The 27,733-nt window shown below is 43.8% G+C and overlaps 1 protein-coding gene across 1 annotated transcript; it reads left to right on the forward strand.

Moving 5' to 3' along the window:
- Positions 1-725: 725 nt before the first annotated feature.
- On the forward strand, positions 726-26,683 carry LOC104227664 (putative F-box protein At4g05475). Its single transcript, XM_009779964.2, has 2 exons — positions 726-865; positions 26,209-26,683. The coding sequence occupies exons 1-2, from the start codon at positions 726-728 to the stop codon at positions 26,681-26,683; spliced, it is 615 nt and encodes a 204-aa protein (XP_009778266.2).
- Positions 26,684-27,733: the final 1,050 nt, after the last annotated feature.

Here is a 27,733-nt window from a genome sequence, read left to right on the forward strand (position 1 = left end):
CCTCCTTCACCTTAAGGGAGGCCTCAAGTTCACTATTGCGGCCGATAGCCTTCATGAGCTCCTCATCTCACTCCCTCAGCTCTAAGACCTTGCGCGCTAGTTGGTCCTCCCTCTATTTGAGTCCTTCGCGGAATAGCTGAAAATCAGGGTTCTGATTGTAAATATCAGCCATTGCACAATGCTTAGCGCGTTACTATTGATACTTGGAAGACATCTTCCCGTAGAATTCTGTCCTTTTCCTTTCCCGACGCTCACGCTCGGTCTCTATGATAAGGGTATGGCACAAAAAACGAGAGAAGTTAAAAGCAAAAATACAGGTCGACAGTCACAACGCAAGCCCAACAACGAAAAGGAAAAGAAAGGCACCTACCCATAAGGCCATACCGATGACGTTCTAGGATAAATCCATGTCACTCATCGCCCTAAGCACCTCGTTTTTCGGGGAAGTGCATAGAGGGGCTAGAATAGACGCCATCTGATCACAGTTCAACAACAAGTTGAAGTCCCCCGGGATGACTATGTGACGGTCAGATCCTTCCGCCTTGGCATCTACATGAGTATAGCGACCTACGAATTCGCGAACGTCCTCCGGGTCGACATCTGAACCTGAGCCTTCACCCTCGACACGATGGCCCCCAACGTTGGACGATTCGCCGCCCTCAGTGGAGCGCACAGAGCCGACCCCTGGATAAACTCCTTCCGTTTGGGGAGATCTCCCCGCTAAAATGGCGTCGGCCATAAACGTGGGTACAGGTGCCGTCTGTGACACCCTGCTTCTATCAGCGTCCATGGCCACATCCTTCCCAAGCTCCATTCTTCTCTTTCTCGACAACGACTCATCCCCGTTAGAGAATTCATCCAAAAGGTGCGGGGTCGATATTGAAGAAGCCTCCTCCCTCACAACCATAACCCGAGAGGGACCCTCTACTTGAATTGGTTGAGGATGACCCTCTCGAACAGACTCATTCAAAGTAAACTACATCCCTGCGGCAGCAACGACCTGTCGGAATGTAGGGACTAGCGCCCTCTGCTTGGAAGCTCCTCGACTTGTCGTCGTCACGAAGAGTCGTATCAATAGACGACAATATATAACCAACAAAGTGGTACCAGATGGAACTCTAGGGCCATAACACTTTTTAAGGCAGGCCAATCTCGGGTTTCCTCCACATGGGGCAACAGACGGGCTACTCAATCCCTTATGCCAGCAATAGGGCGGGGTGGACATCCCATAGCTGCAAACAAGAAGCGAACAAACCTTATAACGAATATAGAAAAAGAAAGAGTAAAATGAGTAGCAACACTTACGAGTTTCGTTCCACCGCTCCGGGAACCTAGCGGAATTAGAAACGATGTGTTCAGTTTTGACAAAGAAATACTTATGCCAAAACTTGTGACTTGCTCGATCGTCAGTCCCAACCACCAACCCTTTTGTGCCACGGTGCCTTAGATGCACCATAGTACCCCTGTGGAAGCTGGGCGAGAACAGGTGCAAAAAGTGGTGGATGGAAACATCGCATTCCGCCAACTCCACATACTTGGTCAACATTGTCACACCTCCTTTTTCCGCGCCCGCGGGGCGCAGGGGAGTTTTTCCAATCAAAGGACAATCGAAGCGGGATTGGTTTAATTATTTCAGAGTCGCCACTTGGGAGATTTAGGGTGTCCCAAGTCACCGATTTTAATCCCGAATCGAGGAAAATAATGACTCTATATTACAGTCTGCGTACCAGAAATCCGGATAAGGAATTCTGTTAACCCGGGAGAAGGTGTTAGGCATTCCCGAGTTCCGTGGTTCTAGCACGGTCGCTCAACTGTTATATTCGGCTTGATTATCTGATTTTATACAAGTGTGAACTTATGTGCAAAATTTAACTTTTAACCGCTTTTATCATTTACTGTTTTTATCAAGAATTGCAACGTTGTGAAAATGTATCTCGAACCGCGTTACAATCAATGTACCCGTGGTCGTCGACACACTTTGACTCCGTTGAGATTTGGATTTGGGTCACATCAATGTGCACCCGAGTTTAAGAAGGTAAGGTTTATTAAAGCGTGTCCTAAAGAGACTAACGTGTTGTTATTTTAGGAGGGTTGTGAGATTTGCTAAACAACCCATCCTGGAAACTAAATGCTTCAATAATATACATTTAACAAGGGCCCCGCATATGCGTGTTTTGTTTATTTTCATCGAGGCTCATCTCGTTCTTATTTTAAAAGGATATCCTATAGCAACTACGTTTCTTGTCGTGTTTGTCTCTATCAATTGAAAACAGTAGATAATCCTAATTAATTACATGCTTGCAAGTTGTTTGTAATGGAATTCGGAAATGCTTAAAAAAAATCGGGACCGAAGCTGCGTGCACAGTCGGCCAAACAAATAATCATGGGCCCAAATCCAGCCCACGCGTGGTTGGCCAGACCTGGGCCACTGCTCGTTCGACGCGGGCCTGCCTGGTCTGTCTTCGACCTGGGCTCGACCTTCATGAGGTTGAGGCCCTGAATTTGTGTTCTTTATCTTGAAACATGGTTTTAGGAGTTATATATGGCAATTTATTGGAAAGGTAAGAACTTAATCTACAGTGTACAAATTTCATGCTTGGACTGCATTACAACATATATGGCAAAGCAACTAAATCTGAGATGCAACCTAATTCATTGAGACCACTTTTATCTAGCAGCATACATATACAATTATCATTCGATACCCTATATTGACATCAACTAGGCTTATAAGCTAACTTCAGTATCCCAAATATGAGCTATTAGACATTACATGACATTCAACACAACAGTACATGTATATAAACAACATCTGCAGATCTTCTCTTTTATACTCATTGCTCAAACTTTCGAGTTACATTGGTAGTGTAATTGTGTACCTGGTATGGAGGACAAAGAAGGAAGGAATGATCAGCTAGGCAGTATGCAGTAAACACAGCAACAACAGATACTCAGCAACAACACAGCAACAACCAAATAACCACGAAGATGAAGCTCACACGTTGGTCGAACAACAGACAAATATTCCCAGGAAACAAGATAGGAAACAAGACCAATCGAGAAAAGAACCAGAATATTTTGTGCTATAGCCGACAGAAATTCAGTAACCACCAAAGCTCAGTACACAACCAGCACAGTTTCAAACAATCAGGAAGACTACAACTCAATGTACGGCACACAAAACTCAATGTAGTAGCAATCACAACTGAAGATACACAGGCTTCTCTTAATGGAACAGTAATCAACCTAGTTAGGATGACCAGCTTGATTTCTTATGCAGTTTTGGACAATGTTCAGTTACAGTATTCTCTGGAAATTTCTTTCTATTTTTCTTCACTTTTCTTTAACTCACAAAATCCCTCTCAAGACTAAAATTTTCCAACCTTTTCTCTCTTTTTCTGAAGACTAAAAGTCCAGCCCTGTTTAAGTTATCAAATGGCCTATTTATAGGCCAAATGAACCAGTACAGCTGAGCTGCCTGCCCTGCCAATTGGCAGAATGCCCATACCCTTTAAGCCCATGCCTAAGCATCTTTGGTGCCAGCCCCTTTGTTCCCCACGCCTGGTCTTTGTTTAATCAAGAGTTATGGGCTCGTTTTATTTATTCATTTTAAGCCCCATACTCTTATGTCTTGCTCCCCATTGGTATTAGTTTAATCCTAAATTAGTACCCTACTTGTCAGCTCATTTAAACTAATCATTTTTGTCCTTTTCAAACCCCAGACTACCCCTGTTAAACCCTGGTTATCACTGTCTTGACCCTTTGCAGCATCAGGGCATTTTTGAACTGATGAAAGTTCAAATTCAAGACTGCCTAGACTGAACCTTTCAGTCATTTTTCAATGCAAACAAACTATTTCAAACAATGCTGGGGCCTTCAATCAGTGGCAAAGTTCAATTAGTCATGCGACATTATTAGCTCGTTTGATTCATTAGTTATAGAAACTAATCAACGACATTTATCGAGTCGACTATACTAATTATAGCAGGTAATAATCAGTCGCTCACATAAACAATATGTTCAGGGACCTAAAGGGCATCAGACAATTTTGTGTTCAATTACTGGGAACCTATATAAGTTTATTCATTTGACGACTAATCTAATCGAACATGTACATCACAGAATACATTCAAATCATACACAGAAAACAATTGACCAAATAAAAGGTCTTTACAGAGATGAAAGAAATCCAAAAAAAATAACAAAATAACAAACAAACACAAAGAGATATGCTGACAACTTATTTAGAAATAAAACAAAAGAAAGGAAAACTTACCAAAATGTTTAAATCAAACAGACCCAAATCTGATTCAACTTCGAACTTCTGAGGCCGAACAAACTTTAATCAGGGTGTTCTCACATGAGAACACCTTGATTAAGGTCTATTAGACCTCAAACCCATGTCCAAACCGGCCGGATTCCCCAGGTGCATGTGTTCTAAAGTCTGGATTTCCAGATCTGATTTTTAGGGAGTTGTGGGTAGATTCGGACCAAACCAAGCTTGGTTTGGTCACGAGGAAGGTCAGGGGAGTGTCTGGTATGAAGATGGGGTGGTTTGGCATAGGTCCAGGTTCGACTCAAATCTTCAAATGAAGATTCGAGTCGAAGGAAAGTGATTCGAGTCTAGGGAGTAACAGATCCATGTTCAGGAGAGTGAGGGGGGCTTAGGGTGTTCAGGAGGTGGCCACCGGCGTCCATGCCGCCGGCTTTAATGGCGAGGGAGACGGGGGCGGCTAGGGTTTCTAATGGGAGGTCCGGCTTTGAGCTTGGGGACGAAGGGGTGGGGTGTTGGTATAGGGGGCGTGGGTGTAAGAGAAGGTTTATATATGGTCTATGGGATTGGATCTGAGCCGTTAGATCAGATGATCTCAACGGCTTGGATCTGATGCTGAGAAATGAGACGGGGTCGTTTGGTAGTTAAATGGGGTCGTTTGGTTTAAGTGAGGGGTTGGGTCAGGCTGGTTATTTGGGTCGGGTTTGAACATGGGTCGCTGAAAGAGGTCCTGAACCGTTGGATCGGCTGGGACGGACGGCTCAGATTGATTTGCCTGAAACGACGTCGTTTCAGGAGGTGCCTGGGCAGGCCTGGTCTGGACCGGGTCAGATCGTTGGTTTGGGGCCTGTTTTTGTCTTATTTTTTTTTTGGGCCCAAATTGATTTCAACTTTCTTTTGTTTTCCAATTTAAAGAAAAATAAAAATAAAAATAACTAATAAAACAAATGAAATTAAAACAAATAACAATATGGCATTTCAACATAATTATCATACCAAGTAAGTTAAATCACAACCTAAAACGGACGATGCACATATATTTATATTTTTTGAATTTTCTTTTAACGCCACATATATTTTTTGTATTTTTGTTTGATAATGACTAGATGCAAAATGGACAGACTCACAAACGACTAACAACACATGTCACGGAAAGATCGAAAAATTGTACAGCGAAGCCTTTTGCCACTATTTTTATTTTCTTTTGGAGCGATTGTCCGTGAAGCAAAAATCACGTGCTTACAGCTGCCCCTCTTTGCACGAAGACACGAAGGGTTTTCGCGCAAAGATAAAGCGAGCGATTTTTGCCCGTCCGAATACTCCGTGTGAAGCATTTTTTGAAAAAGATTTGACCGAACCTTTGCTTCAGAGGTTTCCTACATATCCTGGGCTGAACAGGAATCAGGTCAATGTAGTTCGGGAAATTTTGGTAGCTGGGACTACCATGTGACTGTATTGCTTGCTGTTGTTGCGCGCTGTTGTATGCTACTGCTCAACCGATCTCCCAACCGATCTCCCTATTACATTGCTCTAAAAGGAAAACAAGAAGCTAAGCTAAACTGAGGATCCTGAAATCTCATCCATCTTCAACTTGTTCTTGTTGCCTTGCTTTCTTGTCGGCTAACGCTTTCCTCCGATGCCTTTATCTTGTGACTTTGGGAGGTGACGATGGTCCTTCGCTGACGTTTGAACGCCAGTTTTTCATCACTTTGCTTGATCTGCTGGGGACATGGCTTTCTTCTTTAAACCTTCCAATGGTTTCTTCAGTGGTATGGCTTTTCATCAGAGTTGTTATACTGGGCATGCTACAACGTTCCCAAACTGCTTCTTTTGAGATGCGTTCCTTTTTCCTTTTGAATTGCGCGCTTGCCTTTGCAATCGTCTGCTTCTGGGGATTTTATTGTTTCCTGCTTGGGGATCTCTGTTGCAACCTTCCTTCTTCAGGTGGGGCTACTGATTTCGAACTCTAGAGCTAAAAGTGTTCCCGCATTATACTGGTGGGCGACCTAGAACTTAAAAGTATTCCCGCATTATACTGGTGGGCGACCTAGAACTTAAATGTATTCCCGCATTATACTGGTGGGTGACCTAGAACTTAAATGTATTTCCGCATTATACTGGTGGGCGACCTAGAACTTAAAAGTATTCTCGCATTATACTGGTGGGCGACCTAGAACTTAAATGTATTCCCGCATTATACTGGTGGGCGACCTAGAACTTAAATGTATTCCCGCATTATACTGGTGGGCGACCTAGAACTTAAATGTATTCCCGCATTATACTGGTGGGCGACCTAGAACTTAAAAGTATTCCCGCATTATACTGGTGGGCGACCTAGAACTTAAATGTATTCCCGCATTATACTGGTGGGCGACCTAGAACTTAAATGTATTCCCGCATTATACTGGTGGGCGACCTAGAACTTAAATGTATTCCCGCATTATACTGGTGGGCGACCTAGAACTTAAAAGTATTCCCGCATTATACTGGTGGGCGACCTAGAACTTAAACGTATTCCCGCATTATACTGGTGGGCGACCTAGAACTTAAATGTATTCCCGCATTATACTGGTGGGTGACCTAGAACTTAAAAGTATTCCCGCATTATACTGGTGGGCGACCTAGAACTTAAATGTATTCCCGCATTATACTGGTGGGTGACCTAGAACTTAAAATGTATTCCCGCATTATACTGGTGGGTGACCTAGAACTTAAAAGTATTCCCGCATTATACTGGTGGGCGACCTAGAACTTAAATGTATTCCCGCATTATACTGGTGGGCGACCTAGAACTTAAATGTATTCCCGCATTATACTGGTGGGCGACCTAGAACTTAAAAGTATTCCCGCATTATACTGGTGGGCGACCTAGAACTTAAACGTATTCCCGCATTATACTGGTGGGCGACCTAGAACTTAAATGTATTCCCGCATTATACTGGTGGGTGACCTAGAACTTAAAAGTATTCCCGCATTATACTGGTGGGCGACCTAGAACTTAAATGTATTCCCGCATTATACTGGTGGGTGACCTAGAACTTAAAATGTATTCCCGCATTATACTGGTGGGTGACCTAGAACTTAAAAGTATTCCCGCATTATACTGGTGGGCGACCTAGAACTTAAATGTATTCCCGCATTATACTGGTGGGCGACCTAGAACTTAAATGTATTCCTGCATTATACTGGTGGGCGACCTAGAACTTAAAAGTATTCCCGCATTATACTGGTGGGCGACCTAGAACTTAAAAGTATTCCCGCATTATACTGGTGGGCGACCTAGAACTTAAATGTATTCCCGCATTATACTGGTGGGCGACCTAGAACTTAAAAGTATTCCCGCATTATACTGGTGGGCGACCTAGAACTTAAATGTATTCCCGCATTATACTGGTGGGTGACCTAGAACTTAAAAGTATTCCCGCATTATACTGGTGGGCGACCTAGAACTTAAATGTATTCCCGCATTATACTGGTGGGCGACCTAGAACTTAAATGTATTCCCGCATTATACTGGTGGGCGACCTAGAACTTAAATGTATTCCCGCATTATACTGGTGGGCGACCTAGAACTTAAATGTATTCCCGCATTATACTGGTGGGCGACCTAGAACTTAAAAGTATTCCCGCATTGTTTCCCCGTTCTTCCGAGAAAATTTTCGACAATCGGCAGAAAATTTTCTGCCCCGGTTTTTGGTGACTTCCATGGCGTTGCATCTTGCTGCCCTCATCAATCCTCTGTTCCCCTGCAACAGACAAAAGGATTTGGTCAGTTTTAATCGTGGTGGTAGAGGGTGCCTTTCTGGCGAGCAATTTTTCTCTCTTCCTCTTTTCTTGCTCTTTGTCCCCATAATTGGTTGGCGGGCAAAGTTGCCTGTTGGGGGTCTCTAGCCTGCTGGGGATTGGTTTTCAATTTATCCCCTTTTCTGCTTTCTTTTTAAACACATGATGTGGGAGTCTGCTTCTAACTCCCGAAACTACTCCCTTTGGAGCTTACTTCTTCCAAAATTCCCGAGCACGAATCCCTGCATTGCCTGGGACCGGTCTTTAAAACTGTTTGTATTATCCTACATTGGATGAATTCCCCTTTGGTTCCTGGTAGTAAGCTTTGAAAAATCCTTTCAAGACACATTTTAGGAAAAGAAATAAAAGCTATGGAAAGGAGAAAATCTTTCTGAACCAATATATTTTGTGGGAGGAGACAATCAAAAGAAACTTATCTGGAGGACAGGACTGGTCCCCATGATCATGACGTGCACCATAGATTCCCGACCCAGTCTATCTGTATCAATCGATTTGCCGGATGGTTTGACTTGCTGGGGATGATAAAGGAGTGTTCATTTCGTTTCGAATGTGGCAGCTTTGCTGATCTGTCTCGTCGCCTCATAGTGCCCTTCGAGGGGTTTTCACTAATGAGACTCTCTCTTTTCTCTCATCTCCCGGCGCCTTATGGTGCCTGTGAGGGTTTTCACCAATAAGACTCTCTCATTTCATATCCCTCATCTTACATCGCCTCTCGGTGCCTGCGAAGGTTTTCACCGATGAGACTCTCTCATTTTATTTCTTTCGAGGAATCGGGGCGTTGTAGATACGACCCTCTCTTCTGGAGATTCCTTCGACTATCAATTCATTTCCAGTCTTACGATCCTCTTCTTTGCTGGGGATTGGTGTATTATTCTCGGTCTTATTTGCCTGACTTGACATCTCTTGAACATTGATCGGGAGGTCTTTGGGACGTTGATGTTGGTTTTGGTGCGGAGTTAAAGAAAGGCTATGAAAAAAATGAAAATAATCTGATGGGTGATGTGCTACAACTTTTGGAATCAAACCTTTGTTGGATTTTAAAACATAACCTCTACCCCAGTTTTCTTGCTTGGGGAATCTATTTTTTACACTTATGTTGCGCTATGTGCGTTACGCACGCTGTGCCTATTATGCACACTATGTACATTATGCATCCTATATTCACTATGATGCATACTATGACCGAGCCGTGAGGCGCCTACGTATCCTCTTTGAGGAATCAGGTCAAACGTAGTTCCCACGGTTTTGTATTTCTTATGATTTTATCTTCTTCTCTTTTTTTCATTTTCTTTCTCTTTTCTTTTTCTTCTTCTTTTTTTTTTCCATGTCTTTTCCATTAGTGATTCCAAAATAGGGGTATGAAAGAATTACTTAGGCTCAAAGGGGGAAGCAAGGGTTAAAAGTGTTTGGATAGAAGAAAGAATTGCCTCCGTCATCTCATTATTCAACAAATGCCAAATACAAACAAATAAACCAAAAATTGCCATAATTAAAGAAATTACGCATAATATCTCTTGACTGCATCTGAATTGATAGCCATGTCGACACATCTACCTTCGACATCTGTCAAACACAAAGCACCGTTGGACAATACTCTGGTCACGATATAAGGCCCTTGCCAATTTGGGGCGAATTTGCCTTTTGCCTCGACCTGATGTGGGAGGATCTTCTTTAATACCAACTGCCCTACTTCAAACTTTCTGGGGCGCACCTTCTTATTATACGCTCTTGCCATTCTCTTCTGGTACAGCTGACCATGGCATACTGCTGCTAATCTTTTCTCATCTATCAGGGTCAACTGTTCCAATCGAGCTTTGACCCATTCATCGTCATCAATCCCGGCTTCAGCGACAATTCGGAGGGATGGAATTTCGACCTCCGCTGGTATCACGGCCTCAGTTCCATACACCAACAAATAAGGAGTTGTGCCTATGGAGGTCCGGACGGTAGTGCGGTACCCCAACAAAGCAAAGGGTAATTTCTCGTGCCATTGTCTGGACCCTTCCACCATTTTTCGTAGTATCTTCTTGATATTCTTATTGGCTGCTTCGACTGCTCCATTCGCCTTGGGACGATATGGGGTGGAATTGCGGTGTGTAATCTTGAATTGTTGGCACACCTCTCTCATCAGGCTGCTATTAAGATTCGCACCGTTATCCGTAATGATCACTTTTGGGATCCCAAATCTGCAGATGATATGGGAGTGAACAAAGTCCACCACCGCCTTCTTGGTTACCGATTTGAAGGTTTTAGCCTCAACCCATTTGGTGAAGTAATCAATGGTCACTAGAATGAACCTGTGACCGTTGGACGCTGCTGGCTCGATGGGCCCAATGACATCCATGCCCCATGCCACAAACGGCCAAGGTGCTGACATCGTATGTAACTCTGTTGGCGGAGAATGAATCAAATCTCCATGTATCTGGCACTGATGGCATTTCCTCACAAAAGTGATACAGTCGCGTTCCATGGTGAGCCAATAACACCCTGTTCGAAGGATCTTTCTTGCCAATACATATCCGCTCATGTGCGGTCCACAAACTCCAGCATGTACCTCTGCCATAACCGTCGTTGCTTGACTGGCATCTATGCATCTCAACAATCCCAAATCCGGGGTTCTTTTGTACAATACTCCTCCACTGAGGAAGAAACCATTCGACAAACGCCGAAGGGCTCTTTTTTGGTCTCCAGAGGCATGTTCTGGATATATCCCCATTCTGAGGTATTCCTTGATATCATGAAACCAGGGTTCGCCATCTGCTTCTTCTTCTATGGCATTGCAGTAGGCGTGCTGATCACGGACCTGGATGTGTAGAGGATCAACATACATTTTGTCAGGGTGGTGCAGCATTGATGCTAAGGTGGCCAAGGCATCCGCAACCTCATTGTGAACTCTCGGGATGTGTTTGAACTTCACCGATCGAAATTGCTTGCTCAGATCATGCAAGCATTGTCGGTATGGTATGAGCTTTAGATCTCGTGTTTCCCATTCACCCTGAATTTGATGTACCAAGAGGTCCGAGTCTCCCAAGACCAAGACGTCTTGGACATCCATGTCAGCAGCCAAGCGCAGACCCAGAATGCAAGCCTCATACTCGGCCATATTGTTGGTGCAATAGAAGCGTAGTTGAGTCGTGACAGGATAATGCCGTCCTGTTTCAGAAATGAGTACTGCTCCTATTCCAACCCCTTTTGCGTTTGCAGCTCCATCGAAGAAAAGCTTCCAACCCGGTTCCTCAGGTAATTCCAACTCATTTGTATGCATTACCTCTTCGTCAGGAAAATACGTTCTTAAGGGCTCGTATTTTTCATCAACGGGATTCTCTGCCAAATGGTCTGCCAGTGCCTGGGCTTTCATGGCCGTCCTCGTTACGTAGATGATATCAAATTCTGTGAGCAGAATTTGCCATTTTGCCAACCTTCCCGTGGGCATAGGTTTCTGAAAGATGTACTTCAATGGGTCCAAGCGGGATATGAGATAAGTAGTATATGAAGACAGGTAGTGCTTCAACTTCTGAGCTACCCAAGTTAGGGCGCAGCACGTTTTCTCGAGTTGAGTGTACTTGACCTCATGCACTGTGAATTTCTTGCTAAGATAGTAGATGGCCTGCTCCTTCCTCCCTGTGTCATCATGTTGCCCCAGTACACAACCAAATGAATTTTCCAAGACCGTCAGGTAAAGGATTAGGGGTTTCCCGGGCTTAGGCGGGACCAATACGGGTGGATTAGACAGATACCCTTTGATTTGGTCGAAGGCCTCCTGACACTCTGCTGTCCAACCTACTGCAGCGTCCTTTCTCAGCAGCCGAAATATGGGCTCACAAGTTGCTGTGAGTTGAGCGATGAACCTGCTGATATAATTGAGTCTACCCAGCAAACTCATTACCTCTGTTTTGTTCCTTGGCGGTGGCAAGTCTCGGATGGATTCAATTTTGGATGGGTCTAACTCAATCCCCCGTCGACTGACGATGAATCCTAGCAACTTTCCTGATGGAACCCCGAATGCGCATTTGGCCGGGTTAAGCTTGATATCATACCTCCGGAGTCTTTGGAAAAATCTCCTTAGGTCTGCCACATGGTCCTCCTGATGCCAAGATTTGATGATCACATCATCGACGTACACCTCTATTTCTTTGTGTATCATGTCATGAAACACAGCAGTCATTGCTCGCATGTACGTTGCCCCAGCGTTCTTTAACCCGAACGGCATTACCCGATAGCAGTAGGTTCCCCATGGCGTAATAAACGCTGTCTTCTCAGCATCCTCTTCGTCCATTAGGATCTGATGATAACCCGCATAGCAATCCACAAAGGATCCGATCTCGCGCCCAGCGCAATTATCGATCAGGATATGAATGTTGGGTAGCGGAAAATTGTCCTTGGGACTTGCTTTGTTGAGGTTGCGGTAGTCGACACATACCCTGATTTTTCCATCCTTCTTAGGGACTGGTACCACATTGGCCAACCACTCGGGATATCGAGTGACCCGAATGACCTTCGATTGCAACTGCTTAATCACTTCTTCTTTGATCTTTACACTCATTTCTGTTTTAAATTTCCTTAGTTTTTGCTTGACCGGAGGGTATGCCGGGTCAGTGGGTAGTTTGTGAACCACTAAATTGGTGCTTAATCCAGGCATATCATCATATGACCATGCAAAAACATCTTTGAATTCCCTGAGAGTTTTGATCAATTCTGCTCTGACATTTGGCTCAATGTGGATGCTAATTTTGGTCTCTTGGACGTTATCAGCGTCTCCTAGATTCACAGCCTCGGTGTCATTTAAGTTAGGCTTGGGTTTCTCTTCAAATTGGCACAATTCTCTGTTTATTTCTTCGAAGGCTTCACCTTCGTCACATTCAGATTCATCGTCACAAACGACCTTTTGCATCATTGAGTCGGTTTCAGATTGATTTATTAGACTAGGTCGAAGATCCGCTGTGCATGCCATGTCATTAGAACCAGTAAAAAGAGAACTGTTCAGAAAGAAAAAGAACAAAACAAAGAAATTAAAATGGGACAAAAGAAAAGAACTTTATTAAATTTGCAGGATAAAAAGGGTTCACACTTTTACAAAACGAAAGTAAAATTGGGATTACACCCTTGAATAATCCGATCAAACAAACAAACAAACAAAACATTAATCAAAGCCTACTACCAAGACTCCCCTCGGACAGGAAGAGGAGTAACCGTCCAATTGTTGGTCTTGGCCTCAGGCCCCACGAATTGTATCTCTGCTCTGCTGGAACCCTCTCCAGCTTCCACCATACTGACATCCGCGAATAGTCTCTCAAAACTCTGATTCAGGTCTTCACTTATGCCGATCAAAGGTCCTCGAATCTTTGGGATCGCTGACCCCTTGGCACTAGCTTTAACAAAAGACCTTGAGAGGCGTGGCACTGGTTTAGGCAGAGACCAGACTCTCTTCTTCATTTTTCGCGCTTGCTTCCTGTCTGCTGCGGTTGGTTTGAACCCCAACCCGAAAGTTTCCAGATTCTTAGGAAGGGAGACAGGTTGGACTATCCCTTGAAGTTCAACTCCCAGGCCTTTTCCCGGCACAAACCCATTACCCAGCATTTCTGATACCATCATGACTGTTGCGGCAGTCACCCTAGGGTGCGGGATGATTTCTCCTTCAGAAATTTTGTTGGCCGACCCTGTATCGAGAATCTGGTAGACCCAGGGACCCTTGTCATCAGTGGTCTCTATGAAAGGCACAATGGTTCCGCCCATGGTGCATGTTGTATCCTCGCCGTGCAACACGACCTCTTGTCTTTCCCACTCGAACTTCACTGTCTGATGTAGGGTGGAAGGCACCGCTTTAGCTGCATGAATCCAAGGTCGTCCTAACAGCAAGTTGTAAGATACCGTGGCGTCCAACACCTGGAATTCCATGGTAAACAGGACCGGGCCAATGGTTAGTTCAAGTACAACATCCCCCACAGTGGCTGTTCCGTTTCCGTCAAACCCCCGGACACAGATGCTATTCTCCCGGATTCTTCCACGGTCAATCTTTAACTGGTCCAGGGTGGATAATGGACAAATATTGGCGCTTGAGCCGTTATCCACCAATACTCGGGTTACCACCGAGTCTTCACATTTGACAGCTAGGTATAGAGCTTTGTTATGCTCCGTACCTTCCACCGGCAGGTCATCATCGGAGAATGTCACTCTGTTCACCTCGAAAATCTTGCTAGCAATGGTTTCCAGGTGGTTTACAGAAATCTCACTGGGTACATGGGCCTCGTTCAATATCTTTAACAGGGCCCGACGATGTTCCTCGGAATGGAGGAGTAATGACAATAGTGAGATCTGGGCAGGTGTTTTTCTCAGCTGCTCAACCACAGAATAGTCTTGTACTTTCATCTTCCTCAGGAAGTCTTCAGCCTCTTCTTCTGACACTGGCTTCTTGGTTGCCACTGGGTTGGTTTTTCTTAACTCCACCGGAGCAAAGCATCGACCTGATCGAGTCAGCCCTTGCGCTTCACAACTGACTTCTTCCACCTGTTTTCCTTGGTATGTCACCACTGCTTTTTCATATTTCCAGGGCACAGCCCTGCTGTCAAGCATTGGCAGTTGGACCACCGGCTTTATGGTCACCCGTTCTCTACATACCCCTTTCAACATGACTGCCGGTGTGGGCAGGATCCCTGGTATTACCAACTTGCTTGGCTCGGGTTTGCTTGCTATGACGGACGGGCTCTTCCCCCATATTACTACCGGCTTGACGCCTTCTCCCTGCGACTGTACATTTGTTCCTCCACTGGTTAAGACTTCTTTTGGGGCAGCTTGGATCATCATCACTGTTTGTGAGGGTTTTCTTAATTCTCCTCCCTCACACACCAACTCAATCATGTGAGTTTCGTGGTGCGCTGGCAGTGGGTTTTGGTTGATGTTAGGAGCCTCCGGTGTCTGGACCTCGATCTTATTGGTGTCAATAAGATCCTGTATGGCATGCCTTAACTTCCAGCACTTCTCGGTATCGTGCCCGAGCATCCCTGAACAGTATTCACAACTGATTGAACGATCCAAATTCTGAGGCGGGGGATTTGGTTCCCGAGTATGGACAGGACTAACCAAACCCAATTGCCGCAGCTTGTGGAACACAGCGGTGTAGGTTTCTCCCAGTTCGGTGAAGGTTCTTTGCTTCCGCAACCTGTCATTTCTGGCATCTGGATTTCCCCGGAAACCTGCCCCTGAAGGATTTCTATATGCCCTTGGTGGAGGGTAAGTGTTTTGTGGTGGTGCATATATGTTCTGGGGAGCCGGTGCGCGCCATTGTGGGCGAACCGGAGGCTGAGTGTATACCTGGGCTTGGTGTACGGAACAATGTGGTTCTCGAGGTGGATAGAAATTTTGTGGTGGGTTGTATGGGTAGTTTGACCTGTGAGGCCTGGGTTGGTTGTAGTGCGGCCTGCCAGCCCTGGACCAACTGCCTGCCTCGATCGTGGCAACCTCTTCTTTCTTTCTTCTTAGCGCACCTCCCGTGCCGCTTTGAATAGCCTGGGTTGTGGCCTTAAGTGCCGAATAGTTTAAGATCTTGTCCGACCTCAAACCTTCTTCTATCATGACCCCTATTTTGACCACCTCGTTGAAAGATTTTCCAACCGTTGTCACCAAGTGACCAAAGTAGGTTGGATCCAATGTCTGCAAAAAGTAGTCTACCATTTCTCCCTCTCTCATGGGAGGATCGACTCTAGCTGCTTGTTCTCTCCAGCGGAATCCGAACTCGCGAAAACTTTCCCCGGGTTTCTTCCCAGTTCTCAATAACGTGAGACGGTCAGGGACTATCTCTAGATTGTACTGGAAATGACCTGCAAAAGCCTGTGCCAGATCATCCCACGTGTACCACCTGCTGAAATCCTGCCTGGTATACCATTCCAGTGCAGATCCGCTCAGACTTTGGCCGAAATAAGCTATCAAAAGCTCATCCTTGCCTCCTGCCCCTCTCATTTTGCTACAGAATCCCCGCAAATGTGCCATGGGATCACCGTGCCCTTCATATAAATCAAACTTGGGCATCTTGAACCCAGCCGGGAGTTGGACATCTGGGAAAGGGCACAGATCTTTGTATGCCACGCTGACTTGATTGCCCAGCCCGTGTAAGTTCCTGAAGGATTGCTCCAGGCTTTTGAACTTTCTCAACACTTCATCCTGTTCAGGGGCCTTAACCGGCTTCTCAACCTCTGCCGGTACTTCCAAATGGGGATTGTAAGCCTGTGGTTCGGGTGCATGGAATGTAGGCTCAGGGGGATAGTATTGTGTATCATGAGCCTGAAACAATGGCTCACTGGTCGTTCGCTGCAAAGGGGCTGATGCAGGTCCCACAAAAATGGGAATATTGGGTGTTGGGAGAGGTTGATGGGGTGGTGGAGCTTGGGAATCATGAGGGCTTCTTTCTTGATGATAGAGGGGATTTGGGCGGCTTGTGGAAGGGCCAGAGTGAGGGTACTCCGGCACGTGTCCCAGTGTCTCAGGGCTCTTTTGCGTTTTGGCCAGGGCTAGCTGCATTGCATGCATCTCTAGTCCCATCCTTTCAATCTTTTCCATTGCCTCTTTTAGCAACTGGCTCATCGGCCTTTCTTCCTCATTACTATTCTCAGAAGTAGTCATGCTTGTTGCTACCGGTCCTTTGGATCTGGTTTGGTATGAATGTGTTGCCAGAATTCTTTAACAACTAACTGTCTGGTATCAGACAACAACAAACTTTGTTAGTGTTAGAGCTTAACAGATTTGATCATAACACATACAGGATGCAATGCACCTAGGCAGTTAACCGTTTCTACATGCTTTGCTTCAAACCACATGCGTCATCCCGGTTTGTTCATTCGTTTCTTTTTAAAGTATTTTGCGAAACCCCGCGTTTTATTTTATTTACATTTTTTCTTTATTTATTAAAAGCGGTCGAATCTTATGGGGATTGCCTACGTATCACGTCCCCGCGTGAATCAGACCAGGCGTAGTTCTGCCTTAAAGTAAAGAAACACACAATTCTTGTGAAATCATTAAATTCATTCTCAAAATTTTGCTATTACAAATTACATCAAGCAAGGAATAGCAATAGTACAGACTCCACAGTTCTTAACCCGTTTTGACTAAAAGAAAGGAAAATAACATATGGAAAAACGACAAAGCCAAATAAACAGGACTCAACCAAAGATTAATTTTCCAACTTAGGGACCCGATCATTCGGCCTTTCCGCGGCCCTTGGTGTGAGGTCCCTCTGCAGGTTTTTCAACTCATTCATGATTCGGTGGACGCAACCCATGATGGAAACAAGGAGGGTCTTTCGAGGCTTTTGCTCGCATGCCAGGCATCTCATGTAGATGTAATGCCCAATCTCGTCGATCTTTCCCCGGATGTTGTCCCTTTCTGTGAACAAATGCCTTATCTGTTGGTTCTTCAATCCCAGTGTTTGCGCATTGTTGGCAAGCTGATCCTGGAACATCTCCATTTGCCTTTCCATTCTGGTCATTGCATCGTAATATTGCCTTCTGTCGGCTTGGGCATTTCGTGTTTGCTTGAGGATCCTTTCTCGAAGAGAGGCATTCGTTTCCCTTAATGTCCCGATGCTCAGTTCATACTCCCTTATGACTTGTTGCAGGCGCTGCCTCCGAGCCATCGCACCCTTTGCCCACTTGGTTCGCAATTTTGCTGTGCTGGCCCTGGCTTTTTCCAAATCTTCCTGGCATTCCGCAACCTGATCTTTTAACCCTGCTATCAATCTTTTATCTGCCCGGCTTCTTAGCTGGCTATTAGCCTCTTTTTTCATTCTCCGGATCTGAGCTTTGAGGATCTCGCCTTCTCTGATTAACTTGTTCTTTTCTCCCTTGTGGGCAGCAGACTGTAATTGGCACTCAAACTTCATATCCTGAACTTGTTGCTTCAGTTTGCCTGCTTTGACAAGATATTCCTGCTCTTTGGCCAACCAGCCCCACTGTTCTTGTGAAGATTTGGCAAATTCTTGCAGGTGAGGTCTTTTGGTCGGTCTTCCAGATGATGTCTCCCCTTTGTACCAGGCCTGATACCCGGGCGAAACTTCCCCTTTTGCCCGATTCATTACACAAGTATTTGCTTCTAAGTATTGACATTGGCTCCAAATTTGACGAACCCTTGCTTCAGGAAACTGGCCGTCGGGACTGATCTCGATTACCTGGATGCTCAGATCCTCGTCTTTCGGCACTATCTGATACCTCCCAAGTTGCCTTAAAACCCGATGCGGCGCGTATGGTTGAATACTTTTAAGTCCCATTAAGAGAAAATGGGGCCTGGCTGCTGGCATGTATATGACTTCGTCGATCGGTAACCACCCTAGCGCCCACTGTATTTGACTGGCGTTGAGGGTATGGAAATATGAGGTCCATGCTATAACTCCTTCTGGTAGGTAGGTTTCATCAACTCTGGTATAGAACTCCTCTATGCAGGTCTTTCCAGCGGATCCATGGCTCAGAAACTGGGCTCGGTGACATAGGTGTTCGATCATCCACATTTGCAACAACAAATTGCAACCCTCGAAAAAGCTTCCTCCGGCTTTGCAAGAAGTGAGTGCCCGGAATATATCAGATACTATCATGGGCGCCAACGTACTATCACTCTGTGTGAGCAACGTACTGACGACCCCTGCTATCTTTATGTCAATATTCCCATCTTTTCTTGGGAATACTAGTAGTCCTAAGAAAGTTATCATGAAAGCAATTCGTCTATGTTCTTCCCACTTTTGGCGATTACCTTTGCTGCACAACTGGTTTTCTGGCTTGTCGAATCCTCCTATGTGACCATATCTTTGATATATGAAACTCATGCTGCAAAAACCTTTTGCCAAGTCAGGGTTATGAATTGTTCTGACTATCTTTAAGGAGTCCAGGAACCGGTGTATTGCTACAGCTCTTGGAGCAATCAGATATTTGTGCCTCAAAGGAGTCTCAGTGCTGCCGATATACCCTGCTATTTCTTCTAAAGTTGGGGTAAGTTCAAAATCTGAGAAACGGAAGACATTGTGCGCAGGATCCCAGTGGGGGACTAGTGCCCTTATGATATCTCCTCGTGGCCTGATATCCAACAAACTCGTGAGGCCTTTCAGATACTTCTTGATTTCGTCATGCCCTTCTTTGCCCAAATCATTCCACCAGAGCCGCAATTGGAGGGGAATTTTATTCATGATTGAAAAGGGTTCATTCGGAATCGTGCTCATTCTGCACATTTATTAATAAGATTTTAACAAACGACACTTATCCTGATAAAAACAAAAATATATGCGATTTTTTGTGAATTTTGAATTTTCGTATATATATAAAAACTTTCTAAAGATGTCAATAACGGAAAATATTTTGGATTTTTGTTTCGAAAACTGGGAGCCTGAAAGGACTTTTCTAGACCTTCAGCAAGACAAATACTTTTGCCACAAATAAAGATATATATACATTTTGAAGTAAAGAAAAACTTTTGAATTTTTTTTTTTTTTACTATTATTATTTTCATAGAGAAAAAAAAACATTCTAAAAATAAGATCTTTTTTTCTTTTTAATTTTTATGACAAGACAAACTATATATTTCTATTGATATTTGATTTTTGAAAGACAGAACAACGACTTTTCAAAATTTTGGCAGGGTTTTGACAGTATTTGTTTTTTTTTTTTCAACAATAAACAATCAATTCCTAACCGTTATTTCCTTTTTTTCCAAATATTCAAACACCGGTCAGCATGCGGGCATGAGACAAATAAATGCACGGAAAACAATAGGATGCATCAGAATGGTCTTTTCATATCAGGTTGCTAGTCCTAGACGGACCCAACCCCTGGTGTTGAGTCCCCTAAGTCATATGCAACATGATGCAAATAAGCGTTCCTACTAGGGATCCGGCATGAAGTCACGTTATTCTATGCTCAAAACCTGGGTCGGTGTTCTAGACAGTGTACCCGAGCGGACAACTCGAGTTGAGGAAGGAGCTCCTTTCCGGGAACCAAAAGGCCAGCCGGCTTAGAAACTTTCCGAGCCTCTTTTATTTAGGGTATGACACTAACAGAATAGGGAGTCTCAACCAGTGAGCACATCCCCGGAGGTAAGAAGAGAAAGGTTTCGGCACAGTTTATATACAGTTCAAATAATATCAAAGCGGTAAAAGCAGCATTTAGCACATTAGGCTCAGAACATGTAATAATCAGATAATAAATAAAGCCGAATAATAACAATTATTCTAAGCTCTAATTCTTAACCCTGAACCAGTGGTTCTGGGTAATAAAATCCCCAGCAGAGTCGCCAGAGCTGTCACACCTCCTTTTTCCGCGCCCGCGGGGCGCAGGGGAGTTTTTCCAATCAAAGGACAATCGAAGCGAGATTGGTTTAATTATTTCAGAGTCGCCACTTGGGAGATTTAGGGTGTCCCAAGTCACCAATTTTAATCCCGAATCGAGGAAAATAATGACTCTATATTACAGTCTGCATACCAGAAATCCGGATAAGGAATTCTGTTAACCCGGGAGAAGGTGTTAGGCATTCCCGAGTTCCGTGGTTCTAGCACGGTCGCTCAACTGTTATATTCGGCTTGATTATCTGATTTTATACAAGTGTGAACTTATATGCAAAATTTAACTTTTAACCGCTTTTATCATTTACTGTTTTTATCAAGAATTGCAACGTTGTGAAAATGTATCTCGAACCGCGTTACAATCAATGTACCCATGGTCGTCGACACACTTTGACTCCGTTGAGATTTGGATTTGGGTCACATAAATGTGCACCCGAGTTTAAGAAGGTAAGGTTTATTAAAGCGTGTCCTAAAGAGACTAACGTGTTGTTATTTTAGGAGGGTTGTGAGATTTGCTAAACAACCCGTCCTGGAAACTAAATGCTTCAATAATATACATTTAACAAGGGCCCCGCATATGCGCGTTTTGTTTATTTTCATCGAGGCTCATCTCGTTCTTATTTTAAAAGGATATCCTATAGCAACTACGTTTCTTGTCGTGTTTGTCTCTATCAATTGAAAACAGTAGATAATCCTAATTAATTACATGCTTGCAAGTTGTTTGTAATGGAATTCGGAAATGCTTAAAAAAAATCGGGACCGAAGCTGCGTGCACAGTCGGCCAAACAAATAATCATGGGCCCAAATCCAGCCCACGCGTGGTTGGCCAGACCTGGGCCACTGCTCGTTCGACGCGGGCCTGCCTGGTCTGTCTTCGACCTGGGCTCGACCTTCATGAGGTTGAGGCCCTGAATTTGTGTTCTTTATCTTGAAACATGGTTTTAGGAGTTATATATGGCAATTTATTGGAAAGGGAAGAACTTAATCTACAGTGTACAAATTTCATGCTTGGACTGCATTACAACATATATGGCAAAGCAACTAAATCTGAGATGCAACCTAATTCATTGAGACCACTTTTATCTAGCAGCATACATATACAATTATCATTCGATACCCTATATTGACATCAACTAGGCTTATAAGCTAACTTCAGTATCCCAAATATGAGCTATTAGACATTACATGACATTCAACACAACAGTACATGTATATAAACAACATCTGCAGATCTTCTCTTTTATACTCATTGCTCAAACTTTCGAGTTACATTGGTAGTGTAATTGTGTACCTGGTATGGAGGACAAAGAAGGAAGGAATGATCAGCTAGGCAGTATGCAGTAAACACAGCAACAACAGATACTCAGCAACAACACAGCAACAACCAACTAAACCAAATGTTTTCCATAGCCACAGCAGACAAATATTCCCAGGAAACAAGATAGGAAACAAGACCAATCGAGAAAAGAACCAGAATATTTTGTGCTATAGCCGATAGAAATTCAGTAACCACCAAAGCTCAGTACACAACCAGCACAGTTTCAAACAATCAGGAAGACTACAACTCAATGTACGGCACACAAAACTCAATGTAGTAGCAATCACAGCTGAAGATACACAGGCTTCTCTTAATGGAACAGTAATCAACCTAGTTAGGATGACCAGCTTGATTTCTTATGCAGTTTTGGACAATGTTCAGTTACAGTATTTTCTGGAAATTTCTTTCTGTTTTTCTTCACTTTTCTTTAACTCACAAAATCCCTCTCAAGACTAAAATTTTCCAACCTTTTCTCTCTTTTTTCTGAAGACTAAAAGTCCAGCCCTGTTTAAGTTATCAAATGGCCTATTTATAGGCCAAATGAACCAGTACAGCTGAGCTGCCTGCCCTGCCAATTGGCAGAATGCCCATACCCTTTAAGCCCATGCCTAAGCATCTTTGGTGCCAGCCCCTTTGTTCCCCACGCCTGGTCTTTGTTTAATCAAGAGTTATGGGCTCGTTTTATTTATTCATTTTAAGCCCCATACTCTTATGTCTTGCTCCCCATTGGTATTAGTTTAATCCTAAATTAGTACCCTACTTGTCAGCTCATTTAAACTAATCATTTTTGTCCTTTTCAAACCCCAAACTACCCCTGTTAAACCCTGGTTATCACTGTCTTGACCCTTTGCAGCATCAGGGCATTTTTGAACTGATGAAAGTTCAAATTCAAGACTGCCTAGACTGAACCTTTCAGTCATTTTTCAATGCAAACAAACTATTTCAAACAATGCTGGGGCCTTCAATCAGTGGCAAAGTTCAATTAGTCATGCGACATTATTAGCTCGTTTGATTCATTAGTTATAGAAACTAATCAACGACATTTATCGAGTCGACTATACTAATTATAGCAGGTAATAATCAGTCGCTCACATAAACAATATGTTCAGGGACCTAAAGGGCATCAGACAATTTTGTGTTCAATTACTGGGAACCTATATAAGTTTATTCATTTGACGACTAATCTAATCGAACATGTTCATCACAGAATACATTCAAATCATACACAGAAAATAATTGACCAAATAAAAGGTCTTTACAGAGATGAAAGAAATCCAAAAAAAATAACAAAATAACAAACAAACACAAAGAGATATGCTGACAACTTATTTAGAAATAAAACAAAAGAAAGGAAAACTTACCAAAATGTTTAAATCAAACAGACCCAAATCTGATTCAACTTCGAACTTCTGAGGCCGAACAAACTTTAATCAGGGTGTTCTCACATGAGAACACCTTGATTAAGGTCTATTAGACCTCAAACCCATGTCCAAACCGGCCGGATTCCCCAGGTGCATGTGTTCTAAAGTCTGGATTTCCAGATCTGATTTTTAGGGAGTTGTGGGTAGATTCGGACCAAACCAAGCTTGGTTTGGTCACGAGGAAGGTCAGGGGAGTGTCTGGTATGAAGATGGGGTGGTTTGGCATAGGTCCAGGTTCGACTCAAATCTTCAAATGAAGATTCGAGTCGAAGGAAAGTGATTCGAGTCTAGGGAGTAACAGATCCATGTTCAGGAGAGTGAGGGGGGCTTAGGGTGTTCAGGAGGTGGCCACCGGCGTCCATGCCGCCGGCTTTAATGGCGAGGGAGACGGGGGCGGCTAGGGTTTCTAATGGGAGGTCCGGCTTTGAGCTTGGGGACGAAGGGGTGGGGTGTTGGTATAGGGGGCGTGGGTGTAAGAGAAGGTTTATATATGGTCTATGGGATTGGATCTGAGCCGTTAGATCAGATGATCTCAACGGCTTGGATCTGATGCTGAGAAATGAGACGGGGTCGTTTGGTAGTTAAACGGGGCCGTTTGGTTTAAGTGAGGGGTTGGGTCAGGCTGGTTATTTGGGTCGGGTTTGAACATGGGTCGCTGAAAGAGGTCCTGAACCGTTGGATCGGCTGGGACGGACGGCTCAGATTGATTTGCCTGAAACGACGTCGTTTCAGGAGGTGCCTGGGCAGGCCTGGTCTGGACCGGGTCAGATCGTTGGTTTGGGGCCTGTTTTTGTCTTCTTTTTTTTGGGCCCAAATTGATTTCAACTTTCTTTTGTTTTCCAATTTAAAGAAAAATAAAAATAAAAATAACTAATAAAACAAATGAAATTAAAACAAATAACAATATGGCATTTCAACATAATTATCATACCAAGTAAGTTAAATCACAACCTAAAACGGACGATGCACATATATTTATATTTTTTGAATTTTCTTTTAACGCCACATATATTTTTTGTATTTTTGTTTGATAATGACTAGATGCAAAATGGACAGACTCACAAACGACTAACAACACATGTCACGGAAAGATCGAAAAATTGTACAGCGAAGCCTTTTGCCACTATTTTTATTTTCTTTTGGAGCGATTGTCCGTGAAGCAAAAATCACGTGCTTACAAACATCAGAAGTATCTTGAGCGTATATGGCGAAAGTTGTGCCGGGAAAACTTGATAGAACCTACAGAACTCTTACGCAAATGGGAGGAGGGGAAAAGAGTAACTGATCACGAAAGGGTACTCATAGAAAGCGCAGTATCCAGGTCTGTGGACCTCTACGAAATCCCTCCCCGCTGGAACCATGTCAACATGAGGGGGAATGTCGTACTTTGCACGAAGAGCGTCAATGTGAATTTGCTCCGTCTTAAAGAATACGGGGGTAGGAGTAGAAGGGGGATCTTTGAGGAAGTCACTTCGAGACATGGAGTGTCTCGGCAGTAACTCCTCCACCGTGGGAAAACTGTCACTCTCTTCTATTGACATACCCTCACCACCTGAAAGGGCGCCATGGACAACGGGGCGGCCTCAGAAACCCTTTCACGATATCGATGTGATCTTGGCATGCTTTCATTATAAAAAGGTAGTGACACAACAAAAAAAAGGAAGAAGAAGAGATTGAGAATGAAGAGTGTGAGAGGAAGATGCAGAAGGGTGTTAAGACAAACTCGGAGAAACAAAGAAGGATAATCAGAAATGAAATGGCCAAGAATTTTTGAAAAAACAAACCCTCCACCTATTTATAGGATTGGGTGCCAAAATCGAAGCGGAAGGCCACAGAGTTGCACCAAAATTGAAGCGACAAGCCATCAATCCCCCACCTCGAAAACACGCGTAATGATGACGCACGTGGGGATGATGTCATTTCTCGGTAAAATGCATTACTTGGTGTCTTGCAAAGCACGCTGACCGCCTACCATTAGCCAGGCCATAACGCTTCGTAGGGTCAAATTTCTCCGTACGAACGCATGGTGTCCGCTCATCGAGGACGCACCAATAAGTTGAAACCCTGACAAGCGGATGAACTAACTGTATGGGTCCAAATTTGGACAAACACGACCGTTGATGAGCACGACGAATGACGAGATTCACACAGCTCGACATCTTGCAGAGGGCGACCTTAAGGCGAACAAGAGACGGCACGACATTTGCAGTAGTGCGGGCCTATCAGGGGACATCGGGAATATTCTCTCGAATATTCCCTATAACTTGTCTTTTAGAGCTCAGCAAGGTTGGATTCCTTATATATAGAGCATGAAACAACCTTGTAAGGGCACTTTTTCGGCTAATCCATAATACTTACTGCAAACTTGCTTACATAGAGGATTGAGAAGATTGTTGTAAAAATGTCTTTTTTTTTTTGGTCTAAACGAGATAAGGAATTCTTATCATTATTCACTTTTTCTATCTTTCATTCTAGAGATTATTATACTTAGCTAAGATTTACCTCTTCAACTTCTTTGATTAATTTGTTAAAAAAAGTTTCGATAACTTTTGAGTCAAACAGTAAGGGCAAATCATAGTAAAGGGATTTAATTGAATTTTTTTGTTAAAAAATTATACTGTGCAAATATGGTAGAAATGAATTTTTTCCTGTTACATTTAAATAGTTGCATCCCTTGACATAAAGAAAAGGCTAATGGGGTCCAAAATTGCTTTTAAGTGTGAAATTCTCTTATTTTTTGAATCTCATTGTTTAAATTCTTGACTCTGCCACTATTTACGAGTTATAAATATTACCTAGCTTTATGAGACATGCAGCTAGTAACGAACCTCTACCTCATATCAAAGAGAGTGTTTCCTCCCTTCACTCACCCAGCAGAAAATACATTAATAACACACCAAAAGCCAAACTGATTTGTTGCTGTAACTATACAGAGATCGCGTTTTGTCTTCTCATTTCCCTTTTGTAAGCTAGCAACTGGTTTTATCCTATATCAGGAATACTTGCACTAATCTTCTGTACCACATTGTGTTTGGTAATTGTGCTTGAGACTACAATTAATTCATTTTTTGCTTTTCTTCACCAGATCAGGAAAACTGAAAAGACTGAGTATTGCATTTTGCAATGATAGGGTATGTGAAGGCTTGATTGAAGTAGTTCAAAAGCTCCCAATGTTAGAAGAGTTGAGTCTGACGCACACTGATATCACCATAGAGGGAATTGAAGCTCTTGGACGCTCTTGCCCACGGTTGAAGTCGTTTGAATTGAATAGCATTTACTGTAAAGAAGATGGAAAAGATGATGAGGCTCTAGCTATTGCTAAAAACCTTCCTACGTTGCACCATCTTCGGCTCATTGGGAACAGTATGACTAAAGAAGGCCTTCAAGCTATTCTTGATGGCTGTCCGAATCTTGTATCTCTTGACCTGCGGCTCTGCTATGATCTTACCCTGCTCATAGCCTTAATTAGTGGTAGATTTTCGCGACAGATTAAACATGTGAAGAACCCTTTCGACTCTTTGGAAGGTTTTAAATATGCATTTGCTTATGCTTATCCGTAGCTAGTGTTATATTCAAGTCTAATAGGATGTCTGAAGAGTGGAGGTGGAGTACAATGGTTCCGTTGTATAAGAACAAGGGTGATGTCCAGAGCTGTAACAACTATAGGGGCATCAAATTACTAAGTCATACCATGAAAGTTTGGGAGAGAGTGGTAGAAATGAGAGTGCGAAGGACGGTGTCTATTTCAGACAACCAGTTCGGGTTCATGCCGGGACGATCTACCACAGAAGCTATCCACCTTATTAGGAGGATGGTGGAACAGTACAGGGATAGGAAGAAGGATCTCCACATGGTGTTTATTGATCTGGAGAAAGCGTACGATAGGGTTCCTAGGGAGGTCTTATGGAGATGCTTAGAGGATAAAGGGGTCCCGGTTGACTATATTAGAGTGATTAAAGACATGTATGCTGGAGCTAAGACTCGGGTTAGGACAGTAGGAGGCGACTCTAAACACTTTCCAGTTATTACGGGGTTGCACCAAGGGTCTGCGCTCAGCCCATTCCTATTTGCCCCTGGTGATGGATGCACTGACTCATCATATTCAAGGGGAGGTGCCATGGTGCATGCTATTTGCTGATGACATTATTCTAATTGACGAGACACGAGGCGGCGTCAACGAGAGGCTAGAGATTTGGAGACATGCTCTTGAGTCTAAAGGTTTCAAGTTGAGCAGGACGAAGACGGAATACCTCGAGTGCAAATTTGGAGTTGAGCCGACGGAAGCGGGAGTTGAAGTGAGGCTTGACTCTCAAGTCATTCCCAAGAGGGGTAGTTTCAAGTACCTTGGATCGGTTATTCAGGGGATCGGGGAGATTGACGAGGATGTCACACACCGTATAGGGGTGGGGTGGATGAAGTGGAGGTTAGCGTCGGGAGTCTTGTGTGACAAGAAAGTGCCACCGTTACTAAAAGGTAAGTTTTATAGAGCAGTGGTTAGGCCTGCCATGTTATATGGAACTGAATGTTGGCCGGTAAAGAACTCACACATCCAGAAGATGAAAGTAGCAGAGATGAGGATGTTGAGGTGGATGTGCGGGCATACAAGGATG

The sequence above is a fragment of the Nicotiana sylvestris genome, chromosome 12, assembly GCF_000393655.2.
Source record: "Nicotiana sylvestris chromosome 12, ASM39365v2, whole genome shotgun sequence".
NCBI classification, from domain to species: Eukaryota; Viridiplantae; Streptophyta; class Magnoliopsida; order Solanales; family Solanaceae; genus Nicotiana; species Nicotiana sylvestris.